This window comes from Scyliorhinus torazame, chromosome 2 (genome assembly GCF_047496885.1).
Source record: "Scyliorhinus torazame isolate Kashiwa2021f chromosome 2, sScyTor2.1, whole genome shotgun sequence".
In the NCBI taxonomy this organism is placed as follows: Eukaryota; Metazoa; Chordata; class Chondrichthyes; order Carcharhiniformes; family Scyliorhinidae; genus Scyliorhinus; species Scyliorhinus torazame.
Window position 1 is genome coordinate 94722477 of NC_092708.1, and position 18235 is coordinate 94740711.

The 18235-nt window shown below is 44.3% G+C and overlaps 1 protein-coding gene across 2 annotated transcripts in view; it reads left to right on the forward strand.

The window, feature by feature from the left end:
• The first annotated feature begins 301 nt into the window (after positions 1-301).
• Positions 302-18235, forward strand: part of fap (fibroblast activation protein, alpha) — a 179839-nt gene continuing 161905 nt past the window's right edge. Inside the window, exons 1-2 of one of the 2 annotated variants that reach the window (XM_072474275.1) lie at positions 302-919; positions 1225-1312. In XM_072474275.1, the coding sequence (XP_072330376.1) occupies positions 914-919; positions 1225-1312 (94 nt within the window). In that variant the 5' untranslated portion in view covers positions 302-913. The remainder of the gene's footprint in view (positions 920-1224; positions 1313-18235) is intronic. The other variant, XM_072474284.1, reaches the window with a different exon arrangement.

Sequence of the window (18235 nt, forward strand, 5' to 3'; positions counted from 1 at the left end):
TTCACACAACATTCGAGTAATGTTTTCATTCTGTTTTTCTATGCCTTGCATGTTGCATGTGCTATTCCTAGCTTGGATTCGATCATTGACCATCGGTATATTTCTTCCACTAATACTTTTAATGAAGCGCCCATAACGAGACACGGAAGGGACTTTGCGTTGACGTCACTGCAAAGGGCGATATTTCGGCACAGCAGATAACAGCTGCAAACATCCGTTCCAAAAAGGGAGGGGGACGGAGAACCTTTTTTAAAATATGTATCGTCCCACCAGCAGTTCGCAATCTGGCCCGTCCCAAATGCAAATGAGTACAGGGCAATTCTGTTGACCATTAATCCTCTTTTGGGATAATTAATGAATTTCTGCGTTATTCAAGAGTTAAAAGTAAACTGCATTTTTTGCTTTGCTGAGTAGCCACTAAATTTAAGAGTGTTGCTTGAGTATACGCTGGCCCCAGTCCTAGTTAGTGTGTGTATCGCCTATGTTCACCCAAAGCGAATGGTAAGTCTGCTTTTTGAAGCAGCTGTTCCGACATGCCAACACGTCCCCATTGGTGATTTAATGCAACTGTTTCAGCAACCAGAATTTCATAATTGTCTCACTTCTACGCACCCGTCTCTCGTATTGTACGGACCATGTCAAAAATAATCGCACTTGCTATCAGTTAACCTTTGCATTTACGATTCGCCAACGATCGACTAGCATGCTGTTCAGTTAACGTTGTAGATAATATTTAACGATAGTTTACTATACTAAATAACTAGGCACATTTAGCGGGGCTGTAAAGTGTTCACCACCACTTTGTGACACGCTGGGTAAGGATCAACCAGCTGCAGTTTCTCTGTCCTGCCAAGAGGGATCAAAACCCAGCGGAGTTTACTCATTCACCCAAAGAACAAGACCTGAACCAAATATGAAGGTCAGTAACTGGCGCGCGATGTAATTACCCCGGGATGACAGAAGCAGCTTAATATAATACCCAGTACGACCAGAGCTGCAAAGTTTTAGCCAGAAGTAATTTGAGTTGAAGTTGGATGCATTTCAGAGAGATTGCGAGGCGTGTTTCCTGTCGTGGTGGATTTACTTTTAGCTTGCTGCAAAGCTGAATTCCATTCCAATTCTAATGGTCGGGCGGGGGCTTGACGAGTTTAACTCTTGTGGAATGGAGGATTGTTGTTTTGTTACTCGGCGTCCAACTTTCCCCTTGGCTTCTTTGTATTTCAGACCGCTCTGAAAGCTTTTTTGGGGGTCATTGCAGCTGTTGTCGTCACCATCGCGATAGTGATTCCCGTTGCAGTTGTGTTCACGAACAGTAAGTGCATTTAACGCTGTTTAGACATTGCAGCACGTCATTCGTGCTGTTTTCCCTGCTTATTTGGAGAGATTATTGCATGAATCAACAGAAAGTGGTGGAAAAACACACCGAGATTGCGAAGAGCTCACGCAACCTGCTCCCATTCTGTCAATCCAATATGGTACAGTGCATTGAACCTGCAAAGGTTGTCAATGCTTCTCTGAGCATATCCTTGGGGAATGTTGACTGATACCCGCAGTTGAGTTGCTTTCATCCCACATGGCAAGCTTCACTGGGGCGAGGACCTCGCTGCAAATTCTACTTGCAAAGAGAGGGATTCAGTACTTAGAGTCTTCATAATAGAGCACAGAAAGAAGATCTCCAGCCCATAAGACTACATTTATTATTTCCACTTATTCCAACCACCCAATTAACTTTTTCCAATTAAGAGGCAATTTAGTGTGGCCAATCCACCTAGCCTGCACATCTTTGGGTTGTGGGGGCGAAAACCCACGCAAACATGGGGAGAATGTGCAAACTCCACACGGACAGTGACCCAGAGCCGGGATCGAACCCGGGACCTCGGCGCTGTGAGGCAGCAGTTCTAACCACTGCGCCACGGTGCTGCCTATTAAAATTTAATTTTAACTAAAACTCTCTACCGTGGAACTTTATCAAATGCCTACCCTCTTTAACCAGAGAGTAGTGGGAGCATGGAATGCATTGCCTGTGGAAGTAGTTGAGTCGGAAACATTAGGGAACTTCAAGCTGCTATTGGATAGGTACATGGATTACGGTAGAATGCTGGGGTGTAGATTGATTTGTTCTTAATCTAGGACAAAAGTACGGCACAACATCGTGGGCCGAAGGGCCTGTTCTGTGCTATATTTTCTATGTTCTAAGTGTGTGACTCTTTTTTGATGGCTCATACTTTCCATTCTGAATCATTTTTTTTAAGGGGAGTCTTGCAGTTGCATTATTCATGCTCCCTATTGCACCACTTGTATCTTGCACTATTTCACACATCACTCGCTGTGGTTTTCTTGTCATTGATGGCCCACCATAACTCACAGAACATAAATGGAAATGCCTTTCAAATTCTAGTTTCTAATACCAATTCCAAGATTGGGATTATTTATTGAGTGACTGATTTAAACTCTCCAAGATGGTGAAAATAATAAAGTTACAAATTGAAAACACCGACTTGTCCATCACAATTAGAGCAGCTACCTTTGACTGAATAAAATTACAATTACAATGGTAGAATTATACAGTCAGACAGAAGTAATTTGTCTCATTGTGCCTGTGCTGGCTCTTTGGTACAAATAGTCCCACTCCCCTGCTTTTCCCCTTCACATATTTAACCAATTCCCTTATAAACATAACCATTGAGTTTACTTCTGCTTATGCAATGCGTTCCAGATCACAACAATTTGCTGTAAGTAATGTGTTTCCCTCATTCCACCTTCGGCTCTTTTGCTGATTACCTTAAAACTGGATCCTTTCGTTACCAACCCGAACCCCACTGGAAACTCTATCAGAACCATTCATGATTTTCAACAGCTCTATAAAATATCTTCTCAACCTTCTGTGTGTAAAGGAGAACAACCCAGCTTCTCAAAACTCACCACAAAACTGAATTCTCTGTTCCTGGTGTCATTTTAGCAAATCTCTTTAGCTGCCTCTCTAAGACCTTGACACTCTTTTTGAAGTGTGATGCAGTTCTTCTGAGGTCAAAGTCACTATTCTGAGAACTATAGGAAATATGAATTTGCAACATCAATAACAATTGTTTGAATGACCATTTTATTCGGTTGCAAGAAGATTTTTTTTCACATCTGCATTTAGAACATTGCCATTTCTATTGCATGGCTCCTGAGAACTGTACCTAATGGATACTGGGTGATTGACTGCGGAGGATACACGAGGGCATGGAGGAGACATGGGCATTATGAGCAGGATTTGGAATGGGCATTGGGAATATGAAGCAGCATGGGGATATGAGAGAGGACATGGAGGGTGTGAAGGGCTGAGGGTGATGTTTGGAGCACAAGAACAAATTTGGGAGTTGGGCTGTTGTTCCTGTGAATCAAGGTAAACTGTTAGCCACCTCCTTCACCCACACTCCTCCCACATGGTATTGCGGTTCACTCCACTCAGTCCCCCCCTTGCCAATGTCTCTCAGAGACCAAAACATTGTGGGAATGAGGTTTGGAGTGAGCTTGGGTTTTGGAAGTAGGGAACAGGCCTGGCTAATACTTTCCAAACCCAAGGCAAAACTCTGGGCTCAAGTCTCTTTTAATAAAGCCAAGAAATGCATTTACCTTTCTTTAACCAACCTTTACAACTTGTCCTGTAACGTTTAACGCTTTTTGTACAGAATCCCAGGTTTTTTGTTCTTATATCTCCTTTGAAATTGTATCATTTAGGTGCTATTGCCTCTTTTCAATTGTCCTATCAAAATGTATCACTTTACAATTCTCAGCATTAATTTCATCTGGCATGAGTCTGTCCGCTGGCTCCAGAAAATTGTGCATTGATGCTTTATTTGTAATTTTTTCCATAATTTTGGAATAGATGTAAATATCTTATGTTTTTTATACCATATCTGAGAGAGAGTTCAGTCCATCAAGCTGGACCGAAAAGCATTATAATGGATCTTATGGGGTTTGCATTATTTTGCAAAACTTTACTGATCCTAGAAATGTCTGTCAATGATACTATCATTTTTGTATGATATTATTTTGTATAATGTTTCAATACAGTAATTAATCCATTTATTTTTACTGGATTAGAACTTTTGTAAAAGATAATGGGCATATGAATTTCTCAAACACTCACCTATTAATATCTTCAATTGTGGTTTGGCTATTATCTCAATGGAAATCATTAATAATTGATAACATATGTTAAAGAAGACCTTTTCATTAATAGTAACTGCCAAAAAATTGAATGATGCATTTTGGTAGGAAGAACATGGAGAGTCAATAGACGGGGTTTTCTGGCCATTCAAGCTGGTAGGATCTTCCGGTGTCCACGGCGCAACCTCATCGTGGGTTTCACGGCAGTAAGGGTTGCGTTCAATGGAAATTCCATTGACAATGGCAGGACCAGAAGATCCCGCCACCAGCCACTGGCAAAGCGCTCTCCACTGCCGCCGAACACACTGTAGGTAATTACGAAGTCATGAGGACAGATTTGACAGTAGTGGACTGGACAGGAAGACTAAAAGGTAGGTCAGTTGATGAGCAGTGACAGTTGTTTAAGGAGATTTTCAGTCCTCCCAACTAAAACATATTCCAGAGAGGAAGAAAGATTGTAAGAGGGGGAAAAAAATCCATGACTAAGCAAGGAAGTTAAAGTTCTCTGGTTGGCAATCAGTAGCTAGTGGTGTTCCTCAAGGATCAGTGTTGGGCCCACAAGTGTTCACAATTTACATAGATGATTTGGAGTTGGGGACCAAGGGCAATGTGTCCAAGTTTGCAGATGACACTAAGATAAGTGGTAAAGCAAAAAGTGCAGATGATACTGGAAGTCCGCAGAGGGATTTGGATAGGCTAAGTGAATGGGCTAGGGTCTGGCAGATGGAATACAATGTTGACAAATGTGAGGTTATCCATTTTGGTAGGAATAACAACAAAAGGGATTATTATTTAAATGATAAAATATTAAAACATGCTGCTGTGCAGAGAGACCTGGGTGTGCTAGTGCATGAGTCGCAAAAAGTTGGTTTACAGGTGCAACAGGTAATTAAAAAGGCAAATGGAATTTTGGCCTTCATTGCTAGAGGGATGGAGTTTAAGACTAGGGAGGTTCTGCTGCAATTGTATAAGGTGTTAGGCCACACCTGGAGTATTGTGTTCAGTTTTGGTCTCCTTACTTGAGAAAGGACGTACTGGCAGTGGAGGGTGTGCAGAGGAGATTCACTAGGTTAATCCCAGAGCTGAAGGGGTTGGATTACGAGGAGAGGTTGAGTAGACTGGGACTGTACTCGTTGGAATTTAGAAGGATGAGGGGGGATCTTATAGAAACATATAAGATTATGAAGGGAATAGATAGGATAGATGCGGGCTAGGTTGTTTCCACTGGCGGGTGAAAGCAGAACTAGGGGGCATAGCCTCAAAATAAGGGGAAGTAGATTTAGGACTGAGTTTAGGAGGAACTTCTTCACCCAAAGGGTTGTGAATCTATGGAATTCCTTGCCCCAGTGAAGCAGTAGAGGCTCCTTCATTAAATGTTTTTAAGATAAAGATAGATAGTTTTTGAAGAATAAAGGGATTGAGGGTTATGGTGTTCGGGCCGGAAAGTGGAGCTGAGTCCACAAAAGATCAGCCATGATCTCATTGAATGGTGGAGCAGGCTCGAGGGGCCAGATGGCCTACTCCTGCTCCTAGTTCTTATGTTCTTAAGGTATACCATATTGAAAAGGCCAGTGGCAGGCCGGAAGATTGAGAAACTTTTAAAGATCAACAAAGGGTTACCTAAAAAGTAATAAAAAGAGCAAAGGTAAATTATGAAAGACAACGAGTGCAAAATATAAAAAACAATAGCAAAAGCTTCGAAAAGTATATAAAAGGGAAGTGAGTACCTAAAGTGAATGTTGGTCCCTTGGAGGATGAGACCAGGGAATTACTAGTGGGAAACACAGAATTGGCAGAGACGCTAAATCAATCTTTTGCCTCAATTTTCACGATCGAGAATCTAGTACCACCCCATTGTAATAGGTAATGCAGAAGTAATAGAAAGGGGGGAACAATCATCATCAATAGGGAAAAAGTACGAAACAAACTTTTGGGATTGAGGGCAGATAGGTCCCCAGAGCCTGATGGCCTACATCCTAGGGTCTCAGAGGAAGTGGCTGTGGAGATAGTGGATCCATTGGTTATAATATTCCAAAATTCTCTGGAAGCGGGAAATGTTCCAGTGGATTTTAAAAATGTTAATATCACACCCTTATTCAAAAAATGAGGGAGGCAGAAAGGAGGAAACCATAGACCAGTTAGTTTAACATCTGTCATTGGGAAATTGTTAGAATCCATTATTAAGGAAGTAACAATATTGTATTTCGAAAGTCAAAATGCAATCCATCAGAGTCAGCATGGTTTTATGAAAGGTAAATTATGTTTGACTAATTTGCTAGAGTTCTTCGAAAATGTAACAAGCCAAGTGGATAATGGGGATCCTGCAGATGTAGAATATCTGGGCTCCCAGAAGGCATTTGATAAGATGCCGCACAAAGATTAAGACACAAGGTAAGATCACTTGGGGTTAGGGGTAATTTATTAGTTTGGATAAAAGACTGGCTAACCAACAGAAGGCAGAGTGGGGATAAATGGGTCTTTTTCTGGTTGACAATGCAATTAATGGGGTGCCACAGGGTTCAGTCTTCAGGCCCCAACTATTTACAATATATATTAATGACTTGAATGCAGGGATAGGAGGTACTATAGGCAAATTTGCAGATGACACTAAAATAGGTGGGATAGTAAGCTGCAATGAGGAATTAGAAAATTTACAAAAGGATGTAGATAGGTTAGGTGAGTGGGCCAAAACTTGTTAGATGGAGTTTAACATGGATAAGTATGAGGTTATCCATTTTGGTCGGAAAAATTGAAAGGCAGCTTATTTGGACATTGATGCTCTTGTGCATCAGTTGCTGAACGGAATTAAGCAGGTACAGCAGGGAGTAAAGAATGCAAATGGTACGTTGGCCTTCACAGTGAGAGGATTTCAGTATGGGAATAGGGATGTTTTACTGCAATTGTATAGGGCATTGGTGAGGCCACACCTGGAGTATTGTGTGCAGTTTTGGTGTCCTTATCTGAGGAAGGATGTTCTTTCTATGAAGGGAGTGCAGCAAAGGCTGATTCCTGGGGTGGCGGGCCTGTCATATGAGGAGAGGTTAAGTCGGTTTGGATCATATTCATTGGAGTTCGGAAGAGTGAGCGGGGATCTCTTAAAACCTTATAAAATTCTAGCAGGATTAGACAGCTTAGATTCAGAAAGAATGTTCCCGATGGTGGGGGAGTCAGAAGTAGAGGTCATAGTTTGAGGATAAGGGGTAAACCTTTTAGGACTGAGGGGAGGAGAAATTTCTTCTCTCAGAGAGTGGTGAGCCTGTGGAATTCACTACCACGGGAAGTAGTTGAGGCCAAAACGTTGTGTGATTTCAAGACAGAATTAGATGTAGCTCTTTTGGCTTAAGGGCTCAAAGGATAGTGGGGAAAGTGGGATCAGGGTATTAAATTTGATGATCAGCCATGTTCATAATGAATGGTGGAGCAGGCTCGAAGGGCCAAATGGCTTCCTCCTGCTTCTATTTTCTGTGCATATTTCTATGTATTATCTAAATGGAGAGGAACTCCAGAGTGCCAGAATCCTGAGAAATCTGGGTGTACTTGTGCATGAATCGCATAAAACCAGCATGCAGGTCCAGCAGGTAATAAAGAAGGCAAATGAAATGTTGTCCTTTATAGCTGAAGGAATGGCGTATATAAGTGGGGAAGTGTTGCTGCAACTGTACAAGACATTGGTGAGACCACATCTGGAGTACTGTGTACAGTTTTGGTCCCCTTATTTGAGGAGGGATATCTTGTGCTGTTAGAGCCACAAACTGATGCATTTCTTTGGATTCCACAGGAAAAGAGATGATCTATTCAGGTTCCTGAAAGGAGACTTGACATACATGGTATGAAGGCTGCTGGACTATTTTGATTTTCTTCATCATAATTATTCTGAACCTACATCTATACTAGATTCTTCAAAACTGGGGATCAATAAAAGTAAAAGTGAGCAATGTTGTACAGTTTCAGTTGTAAAAACCTTGAATACCTTCCAAAGAAGGTAGACAAAATAACATTTCAGATGCAGCTAAGTAATTAAGCTGTTATCGAATTTGAGTTATAGGCAGTGATAAATTAATAAATGTGCTACAAACCATTCATAATTATTAATTAAAGAGGTTGGAGAATTCTCAGCAGCAGCATAATTAGTAGCAAATTTTATGGAAGTTAAAACATGAGGTTTGAATGCGCTATTTAATGTTAATGAGGAATGTGTCTGAAAGTGGATTGTCCAGTTATGGATGGAATTTACACATTACTCTCTGAGCTGCCCATGTAGTTTTGGCTGATGATCAACTGAAACCTTAAGCTTAAGTGTGGATGGGGCTGGAAAGTTAATGGCCGGGATTCTCCGACCCTGCAGCCAGGTTCTGATGCCGGCATCAAAAGCGGAGCGAGCCACTCCGGCATCAACAGGCCTCCAAGCCCAGGTATGCACCCCTTCCTAGACGGCTAGTATGGCGCCGGAGTGGTGTCCGCTGCTCCAGCGCTTGGCAGCCGGCGTGCCACGGCCGGCGTGGGTCCGCGCATGCGCGTCATGGCCAGCACGAGTCCGCGCATGTACACCACGGCCGACGTGAGTCCACGCATGCGCGTGGGTTCCCGTCTCTGCGCCGGCCCCCAGGCAATATGGCAGAGCCCTACAGGGGCCCGGCACGGAGGAACATAGGCCCCCCATGGAACTAGCATGCCCGCCAATCGGTAGACCCCGATCGCGGGCCAGGTCACTGTGCAGGCCCCCCCCCCAGAGTCGGATACCACTGCCCCCACCAGGAAGGACCCCGCAGTCAGAACTCCGAGGTCCCGCCGGGTGGGACCATACGTAACCCACGCCGGCGGGACTCGGCCGAACTCGGCGGGCACTCGGCCCGTCGAGGCACGCAGAAACGGCAGGGTGGCCACTATCAACGGCCCTCGACCGGCGCGACAGCCATCCCGCGGGCGCCCGAGAATCAGCGCCCGAGAATCGGCGGGCCGTCGTCGGAGCAGGGTGGTGCGATTCTCCCCCCCCCCCCCCCCCCCAACCCCCCCCCCCCCCGATTCTCCGACCCGACATGGGGTTGGAGAATCCCAGCCAGTATTCCTACATATACTACTTACAGGAGTAATACGGAGGGGGATAAAAACAGTCGGGTTTTGTGCATTGAAAGAGCCTATCACAGCAGTAGAGCGTAAGTGTATTCTAAATGGTTGTGTTAAGATGGAATCCACTCAGCCAGGTTTGGAAATGGGTGTGGAGGCAGATGTTGTAGCCTTCGCCTCATTGATCGCCCAAAGGCGGATCCTGATAGGTTGCAGAGCAAACTCTCCACCCTGTGTCGTGGCGTGGCGTGGAGACCTGTTGGAATTCTTGACCCTTGAGAAGGTTAAGTTTGAACTGAGGGGAAGGATGGAGGGGTTCTACAATTCATGGGCATTATTCATTATGCACTTTCAAGAACTGGATAACATCGAACATTAGTTGGGGCATGTGGGTGGGACGGCTGGGGGGAGGGGGGCTGTGTGTGTTAATGGTGACTATGGGTGATCCCTAATTCCTTTTGGTCATTTGTTTATGTGAACATGCGGGCTAACGTTTGGGGTTTGGTGGGAGGATGGGATCATTGTTATTGATATGGGGATTGGCATATTTGTTACTGATTATTATTTATTGTTGGTGGGTGTAAGTTTGGGAGAAAATGTGAAAAAGGAGGAGAATAAAAATATTTAAAAAAAAAGATAGAATCCACATGGATAGAGTTAAGAAATGGGAAGGGAAATTTAGTTTGCATTACAGTTCATCAAATAGTGGAGATAAGATAAAGCCATCTGCCGAGTGGTTAGAGGGAGAGATAAGAACAACAGAGCAATAATGTTCGTGCTTTATCTATCACAAGGTAGATTTGACAATAGGGAGGATTTTGCCAAGGGCTGCATGACGGAGCATTAATGTTTCTCATCTAAAAGGAAGTTCTGGCAAATGCATGTTTCATTTATTTCCATGAGGGGAGGATTCAAAACTAATCTGCGGAAACAATGTTTCCTGGAACAAGCTTCCTAGGGAGCTGATGGAAGCAATTAATATTGATTAATTGGAATTAAAATTAGTAGATTTCTTTCAGAAAACAACATTTTGGGATACAGTATATGTGTAATTTGAGACATGTGGTAAGTGTAGACTGCATGAGAGGAATAGGTGTCTTCAGTTTCATGTTTCCCAAAATACTCCACCATTGGTTTTTTTCTTGTATCATATTTATGTCTGTTGTAGATTATTTGATAGACATTGATTGCTATGATTAGGCAACAACTTCACTATTATTGTATCACCCAATTATTGGGATGCTCAAAGATGGAAAGTCCACAGATGGACTTTGTACTTTTCTCTTGTTACAATTCCTGTGATTCCCTGTTCAAGGTCACTAATTACACTAATTACTAAAAGGTGGCTAATTACAGGTTATCCTGTTCTTCAAGTAGTAAAATAGTATTGAGTTATTCAAGAATAAGGAAAAGAGCAGTGTTGCGGAGAAGCAGAACTTTGAGCCCAAAATGCACGATAATATCAGATTTAAAGCATGTCACGACAGATTTTCTTGTATGATGACTTTTAGTAGCTGCTACTATGTGTAATGTACTTCTGCCTCATCTCACAGATTTCCTAATATACTTGCTGGTCCGCTAAGTTCAAGAGAGACTATTGACACTTTCTGTCATTTTCATCCATACTTGCTGCACTTACTGAAGTGCATCCCACATTCAGTCAATATACCTAGCTTTCCTTTATTTGATAGTTTGCATAACAATAATATGGCACCATTAATAGCCACCCTCCTCTCTACTGCATTATTGCAAAAGATTAAGTGGTTGTCTATTTGGTTTAAGTGGCTATTTAGCACTATTAAAAAATGCTAACCTTGCTGTTCCAACGCACAACCAGCTGTGTGGATGTTATAGTGTATGATGTATTACTCTTTAAAAAAACATCAGAACTGGTGGTGGTTATGTGACTGGACTAGTAACTCAGAGGTCTAAATTATAATCCCGATCAATATGAGTTCCAATCACACCCTGGGAGTTCGAGAATTTGAGTTCAGTTGATATAGAAACTTGGAAATAAAAAGCTGGTATCAGTAAAATGACAAAGCTGCTGTTTTGCCATTATAACCCAACTACATGTCTAAATGTCCTAAAGGAAAGGAAACCTGTCCTGCGTTGGTCTGGTCTTTATGAGATTTCATTCACAGATCAACACGGTTGACTCTTACATGTCCATTGGCACAGTCCAGAAAATCGCTCAGCTGTATCTTGAGTGTAGGTAACTTTGCTAGTGACGCCCATATCTCAAAAATAAATTTAGCTGGTAAGCTTTGTAATCCTCAACAATCTTAAGCAGCGTTAAGTTAAGATTTTCAAGCAATAATTCCTTTTTCTTTTGTAAGCATAATCTACAGCTACCAACCCATCACCATTGGTTCCACCTTGGTACAGCTTCAAAATCAATTGACACTCATAAGTTCATAAGATATAGGAGCAGAATTAGGCTGATTTCATCCTGGCCTGAACTCCACCGCTCTACGCGTTCTCCATAATCCTTCAACCAATTACCAATTAAAATTCTGTCCAACTCCTCCTGAAATTTATTCACTGTCCCAGCATCCACCGCATTCGGGGTAGCGAATTCCACAGATACACAACCCTTTGGGAGAAGTGAAAATGAAATGAAATGAAATAAAACTCCATTTTAAATTTGCTATCCCTTATCCAAAGACTAGAATGCCTCACAAGAGGAAGCATCCACTCCACGTCTACTTTATTCATACCTTGTATTATCTTGTATACCTCAATTTGATCTTCCCTCATTCGGCTAAACTCTAGAGCATATAGTCTAAACTGTTCAATCTCGCTTCATATGACAAAGCCCTTGGACGGGATTCTGACGTTGGAATCGGGAAACACGATTGGACAGAGAATAGGTTTTGATGCTGAAATTGTTTCGGGTGCTGGTTTCATGGCAAAACGCAATTCTCTGGTGCCTCGACAGCGGCATCAATGCATTCCAGAAAGCACGTACAGGAAACGCTGATGGCATATCATTGGCAGACCTGACCCGGTATTCTCTGGGGCCTCTGCGATGCCCCGCCTCCACTGGGGCAAATTTCTGACAGTGAGGTTCATTCGCTTGTGCTCTTAAAAATCGTGAACCAGGCGCCATGGCTGCTGAGAGAGAGAGGTGTAAGGAAAGTGTCCCACATTGCTATAATTTGCTAACATTGGCTGGGGGTTTCTGGCAGGGCTAGGGGGAGTAGCACGGTAGGGTGACCAGGAGGTGGACTGTGGGGTTGGGGAGGATGGGCATGGCGCACCATTGCTGTGGCTTGCAAGGCAGCCATGCAACTGCACATGCCGCTCACTACCAACGATGAACTTAGTGCTACAGGTCGTAAGGGTGCCCTCAAGGCACCCCTACGTGCCCTCTGGCCCCAGCTGACCCATCAGTGGGATGGGCACGCTCCAGCGCAACCAGTCCCATCTTGAATCATGCTTCCATTCCGTATCAAAATGGCCATGCGAGCAGCTAATCAGACCAGTGTGAATCTTGACCGGATATAATTGATCTGCTCTTGAGAAATTGCACTTCACTTATAAAATTGAGCTTTGTGCGAACAGCAGTCACTTACCTTTCACTGTGCTGTGCCTGTAGTTACTTTGACTTCGAGCCAAAACTGCTCAGGCAAGACCAGCAGGAAGGGAAGGGGCCGGAAAACATATGCAAAACATACTGGGAGCCGAGTATTGACTGGAGCACAGGAGAAAAGGGGTGGACAGAGATATATAAGTGGAGGGACAGGTGGTGTTGATTGGAGCACAGGAGAGAAGGGATGGACAGAGATACTTGACTAGGGGTGGGCCATGAAAGCAAATGGGGGAATAAGTTTGAGGCACTCCTGGTGCAGTGAGAAACATGTATTTGGGGTCAGAAAGCAAAGACAGTCCTGGGGTTGTGAGCAAATTGAGGTTCTGGGGGTTGGTAGCTTGGTACTGGGCCACAAATGGTACAGTCACAATCAGAGGAGGTATCTGCAGTCTGTACAGTATCTGCTGGTAGATAAGACCGGCATACTCCATGATCTCATGGTTGGGGGTCTCGATAGGTTACTGTGCATAGGACCTCAATATGCAAAGGGGTGAGGTCAATCTGGGGCATCTGGACATCCACAAAAATGTTTCAGAGGGGAGGACAGGGATATCAACAAGAATCAGAATAGGACCCAGGATTAGAGGAGGAAGAAGGAGAGTGATCAGAGAAAGAGAGACTTACACATGATGCACTTCCAGGACAATAGGAGAGAGTTATACGGTCACAGTGGCGATGGGGAGGAGGGCTGGCCAATGTTGGGAGCTGATCTCATAATAGAAGCAGAGCAGCACCATTTTAATAGCTGATACAACAATGCAATTGAAAAATATCCTGGGAAATAAATAATCAAAGGAGAGGTCTGAGGAGTTGTGGGAGAGTTCAACTACTGCACTTTTGGGCTGATTGAAGGGCACTCTTGTAGCTGTCACTTCAGGGCATGGAGAGAAAGGCTCAGCTCTGAGACAAATTAGGAGGACACAAATACCAATTGAAAGATTTGGTCACCTTAACTCATTTGATGCAGTCATGTGAGAATCCATTACGGCTTGGGGCCAAATGTTGATTAAGTTTGAATGACCATTTGTCACTCTCATAGAAATTCACAAAGGTCAGAAAGATCTAACTGTAATGAGGCAATGGCTAAAGTGCATGTGCAAAACGCTTCAAAGATCTTAAAACATTGCAGCTGAGAGGTTTAGGCCTTACTCGTCTCAATGATTGCAGTCAGTATGTTAGTGCAAGTTTAGGTTCTAGTCTACTTCGAAAGAGGCAGCCTGACAGAGCCCTGACTGAGGCTGATATTGCCTGGCTGTAACTGAGATCAAACCCTCTTTGTGAATACATTGTCATGGCTGGGCCTTTCAAAGTGCGGGAGAGATTTCAGCTTCCAATTATCCTTAAGACTGGATGATAGCTGAAACAGAAGTTCTGGGAATGGAATTCCTGCAATGAGGGTGACCGAAGGGATTCACAATGACTCCCTAGCCTGGCTCTGGAAGGTGATCATTGCTGCTTCAATGGTGTCTCTGTTCAATTTTTCATCAGAGATGAGCAAGAATGCACAATGGAGGCACCTGGCAACTCTGCCTTTTTCATGGCTCTCATGCAATTCAGGAGAAGAACAAGAGCCCATTGTTGTCTGACAGGGCAAAGGGCAGAGCCTCACTCTGAGGATCATGGGCCAGCGGGGCCTCATGAAGCTGAGGAGGCAAGCTGAGGCGTTTGTCATGACCCAGGGTGTACTGAAGACGTCTCTCATTCTTGCAGATGAGCAAGAGACAGTGCCTTAGACACCTCTGTTAAGGGATGTGGTGGATCACAACAGCCACATTCCTCGGGAAGATCTGACACTGCATGGCCTGCTGAATGTGGTTCTAAGGGTGACGCTGCAGTCAATGGTTTTGCAAATGGCTCATTCCTGGACTTACTGGGGACTTCTGCAGAATATCACAATCCTCCACTGATAAATGTATCCGAGGTCACCTATTCCATAAGGCACACAATTACGTCCAGTTTTCCCTGCATGAAGCCAGCCAGGCTCCCAGAGCATTTGCAGCAATATCTATCTTCCCAAAAACAGAGTGCCATCAACTGCACACATGTAGCTTTAAGAGCTCCTTGGCAACATCCAGTATGATTCATCAATAGAAAAAGCTTCCACTTTGTCAACGGGCAGCTGACCTGTGACTACCAAAAGCAGAATATGCAGGTCTGTGTGAGATACCCTGGGGGCTTGTTTCTTTAAAAAAAATATATATATTTTATTAAAGTTTTCCAATGAACGTTTTTACATAACAAAAATAGAAATACAGATAGTAATAAACAATAACAATAAGCATATCCCAAAGCTTACAGTGAAACTACTTACACAACAGAATTAAAAAAAAAAAACAGAACAAGGTGGGTTTTGTCTCCATGCCCAACTCACATTGTATCAACAGTACCCCCCCCCCCCCCCCCCCCCCCCCCAGGATGCTGCTGCTGCTGACACTTACTGCTCCCCTAGAAAGTCAAGGAAAGGTTGCCACCGCCGGGACCGGGAGAACCCCATCAAGGACCCTCTCAAGGAAAACTTTATTTGCTCAAGGCTGAGGAACCCTGCCATATCGCTAACCCAGGTCGCCACACCCGGGGGTTTCAAGTCCCTCCACATTAGCAAGATCCGTCTCCGGGCTACCAGGGAGGCAAAGGCCAGTACATCGGCCTCTTTCGCTTCCTGCACTCCCGGATCCTCCGACACCCCAAATATCGCTACTGTTGGACTCGCCTTCACCCGAGTGTCCAAAATCCTGGACATCACCCTCGCAAACCCCTGCCAGAATTCTTTAAGCGCCGGGCATGCCCAAAACATATGGGCATGGTTCGCCGGACTCCCTGCACATCTCGGGAACCTGTCCTCCACCCCAAAAAATGTACTCATTCTTTCCGCCGTTATATGCGCCCGATGCACCACCGTAAACTGAATTAAGCTGAGCCTGGCACATGATGAGGAGGAGTTCACCCTGCCAAGGGCGTCGGCCCACAGGCCCTCATCCAGCTCCTCACCCAGCTCCTCCTCCTCCCACCTGCCCTTCAACTCCTCCACTGAGGCCTCCTCCACCTCCTGCAGCTCCTGCTAAATGTCCGACACCTTCCCCTCCCCTACCCAGATGCCAGACACCACCCTGCCCTGGATCCTACGCGGGGGCAGCAGCGGAAATGTCCCCACCTGTTTTCTAAGAAAGTCCAAAACCTGGAGGCACCTGAACGCATTCCCCAGGGCCAGGCCGAACTTCTCCTCCAGCGCCTGCATGTTAGGGAAAGTCCAGTCTATAAACAGGTCCCCCATCCTCCTAATACCTGCCCTATACCAGCCTTGGTATCCCCCATCCAACCTACCCGGAGCAAATCTATGGTTATTCCGTATCGGGGTCCACACCAAGGCCCCCTCCTCTCCCCTGTGTCTCCTCCACTGCCCCCAGATCCTCAGTGCCGCCGTCACCACCGGACTAGTGGTCTATCGACGACTCTGATATCTTGAGTCACTCACAGGTACCCCAGATCTTTGAGGGCCCTCAACACATTCAGGTGGCTCATTGATGACAAAGGTTACCCAAAAAAGATGTGGCTAATGACACCTGTTCAGCAGTCACAAAGTGCTTCAGAGGAGAGGTACAATGTCGCTCATTCTGCGGCACGCTCTGAGGAGTGCAGGTACTGACCACACTAAGCTTTGTTGCTCAGGTTGGTGAATCCCTGGCTCCTATCACAAGGGTGAAGTATCTCCCTCTGGTCCTCAATTGCCGAGGAGAGATTCACCAATCCCATGTCGCTGAACATTAGCGCATCTGGTTTATCTCTTCTGGGGGCCATTCTGGTGCTCGCCACAACACATCCTGGGCTGCGGAGAGTGAATGTGTGCGCGGGTGTCATTTAATATATATCGTCCAGAAATACAACCTGAAGAGGTAATGGTGGGGCAGGTGATTCCAAGCCTGCCCCCCACCAGTTTCAACATGCTGCTCATTCATATACATAAGAAGGTTAAAAGCGGATGATCAGGCATGGCAATCTATGCCGCTGGCTGACAGGAACCATATTGACTTTCCCCCCCTGCCACCACACTTAGGGCAGGATTCTCCAGTCGTGCCTGCCTGGCAACCGGAAATTCCCACCCGAGGCTAATAGACCTTTACATGGTCCGCATCCCCCCCCCCCCCCCCCCCCCCCCCCACCTTGGCGATCTTGCAGCGGGTGGGGCGGAAGAATCCAGCTCAGTCTCTGGAGCGGAAAATTCTGCCCATGTTGTCCATATAACTCCTCTATTGGAGCACCAAGTGGTACTTATGTAAATAGGTTTTGAATCAGTTATACACCCAGCAGCAAATTCCAGCATCAAAAAATATCTTTCCTAAATGAAGATATTTTCTGTTAATTTATTTTACTCTGGAGCTGGCAATTATAAGCATTTATCATTTTGCAAATTGCCTCACCGAGAGTAATTAAATTCCGGTTGAGCTTAGGAGATCCCCGGTTTGCTTGTTGGTGATATTTGCAAATCATCCTTTACCAACTTTAACGGACGATCTTCAAAAACTCTGGACAAACTGTGTAACCGCTGAGGTCATGGCGGACAGTAAAGAAAACCCTGACTAATTTGAAGCTTTAATTTTATCTGTGCCATTTAATACTTCATATATTTCAGTGAGGCTCTTACTTATTTACTTACTTTCTAGACTGCAGAGCATAACTATTTATAATCTTGCCTCACAGACCATCCTCTTTGTACTTTGGACCAGCCTTGTTGCCTCTCTTCATTACTATACCAATGCGTTTGCAGATTGGTCATCGGAATTGAACGCAGGTTCGAAATGTATATTGACCAGTATATTTAAAACAAAAACAATTTACACTTAGGACATCTGAACATGGACACGCTAGTATTCTTGCTGAATATTCCATTATTCTATTTACTTTGGAATATGTTAAAAAGTAAAGGGTTTACAATCACTCCCCTGTCTCTTTCTAATCTTCCCTCAGGTGATTTGATACTTATTTTTTGAGCTGTTGACCTATTTTACGTGGATCAATGATAAATTTAATTTCCATCTGTCAGTTTGATTACATAGTAAATCTAAATCTTCAGTTACATTCTTGGTCCCTCAGGCTTTTTATTTAGGTTTCAATACTCAAGTAGATGTAGATAAAAACAACTGGAAAAAAAATAATGAGTGTGGCAAACTATGCTTGGCATCCTTCCCCCAGTCTGACTTACGCTTTTCACTCGGAGTGTAGGAATAAAAATAAAGGAGTTCTCGAGTTTGACCTGCCATTCAGTGAGATGGCTACTGTGTGATCGAACACATATCACTAAATAACTTTGGCTCAGGAACGTCTCTCAATCTCAGATTGAAAATTACTAATTGATCCAGAATCAATTGCCATTCACAGGAGGGTTCCAAACTTCTACCACCCTTTGCATGCAGAAGTGAATCCTAA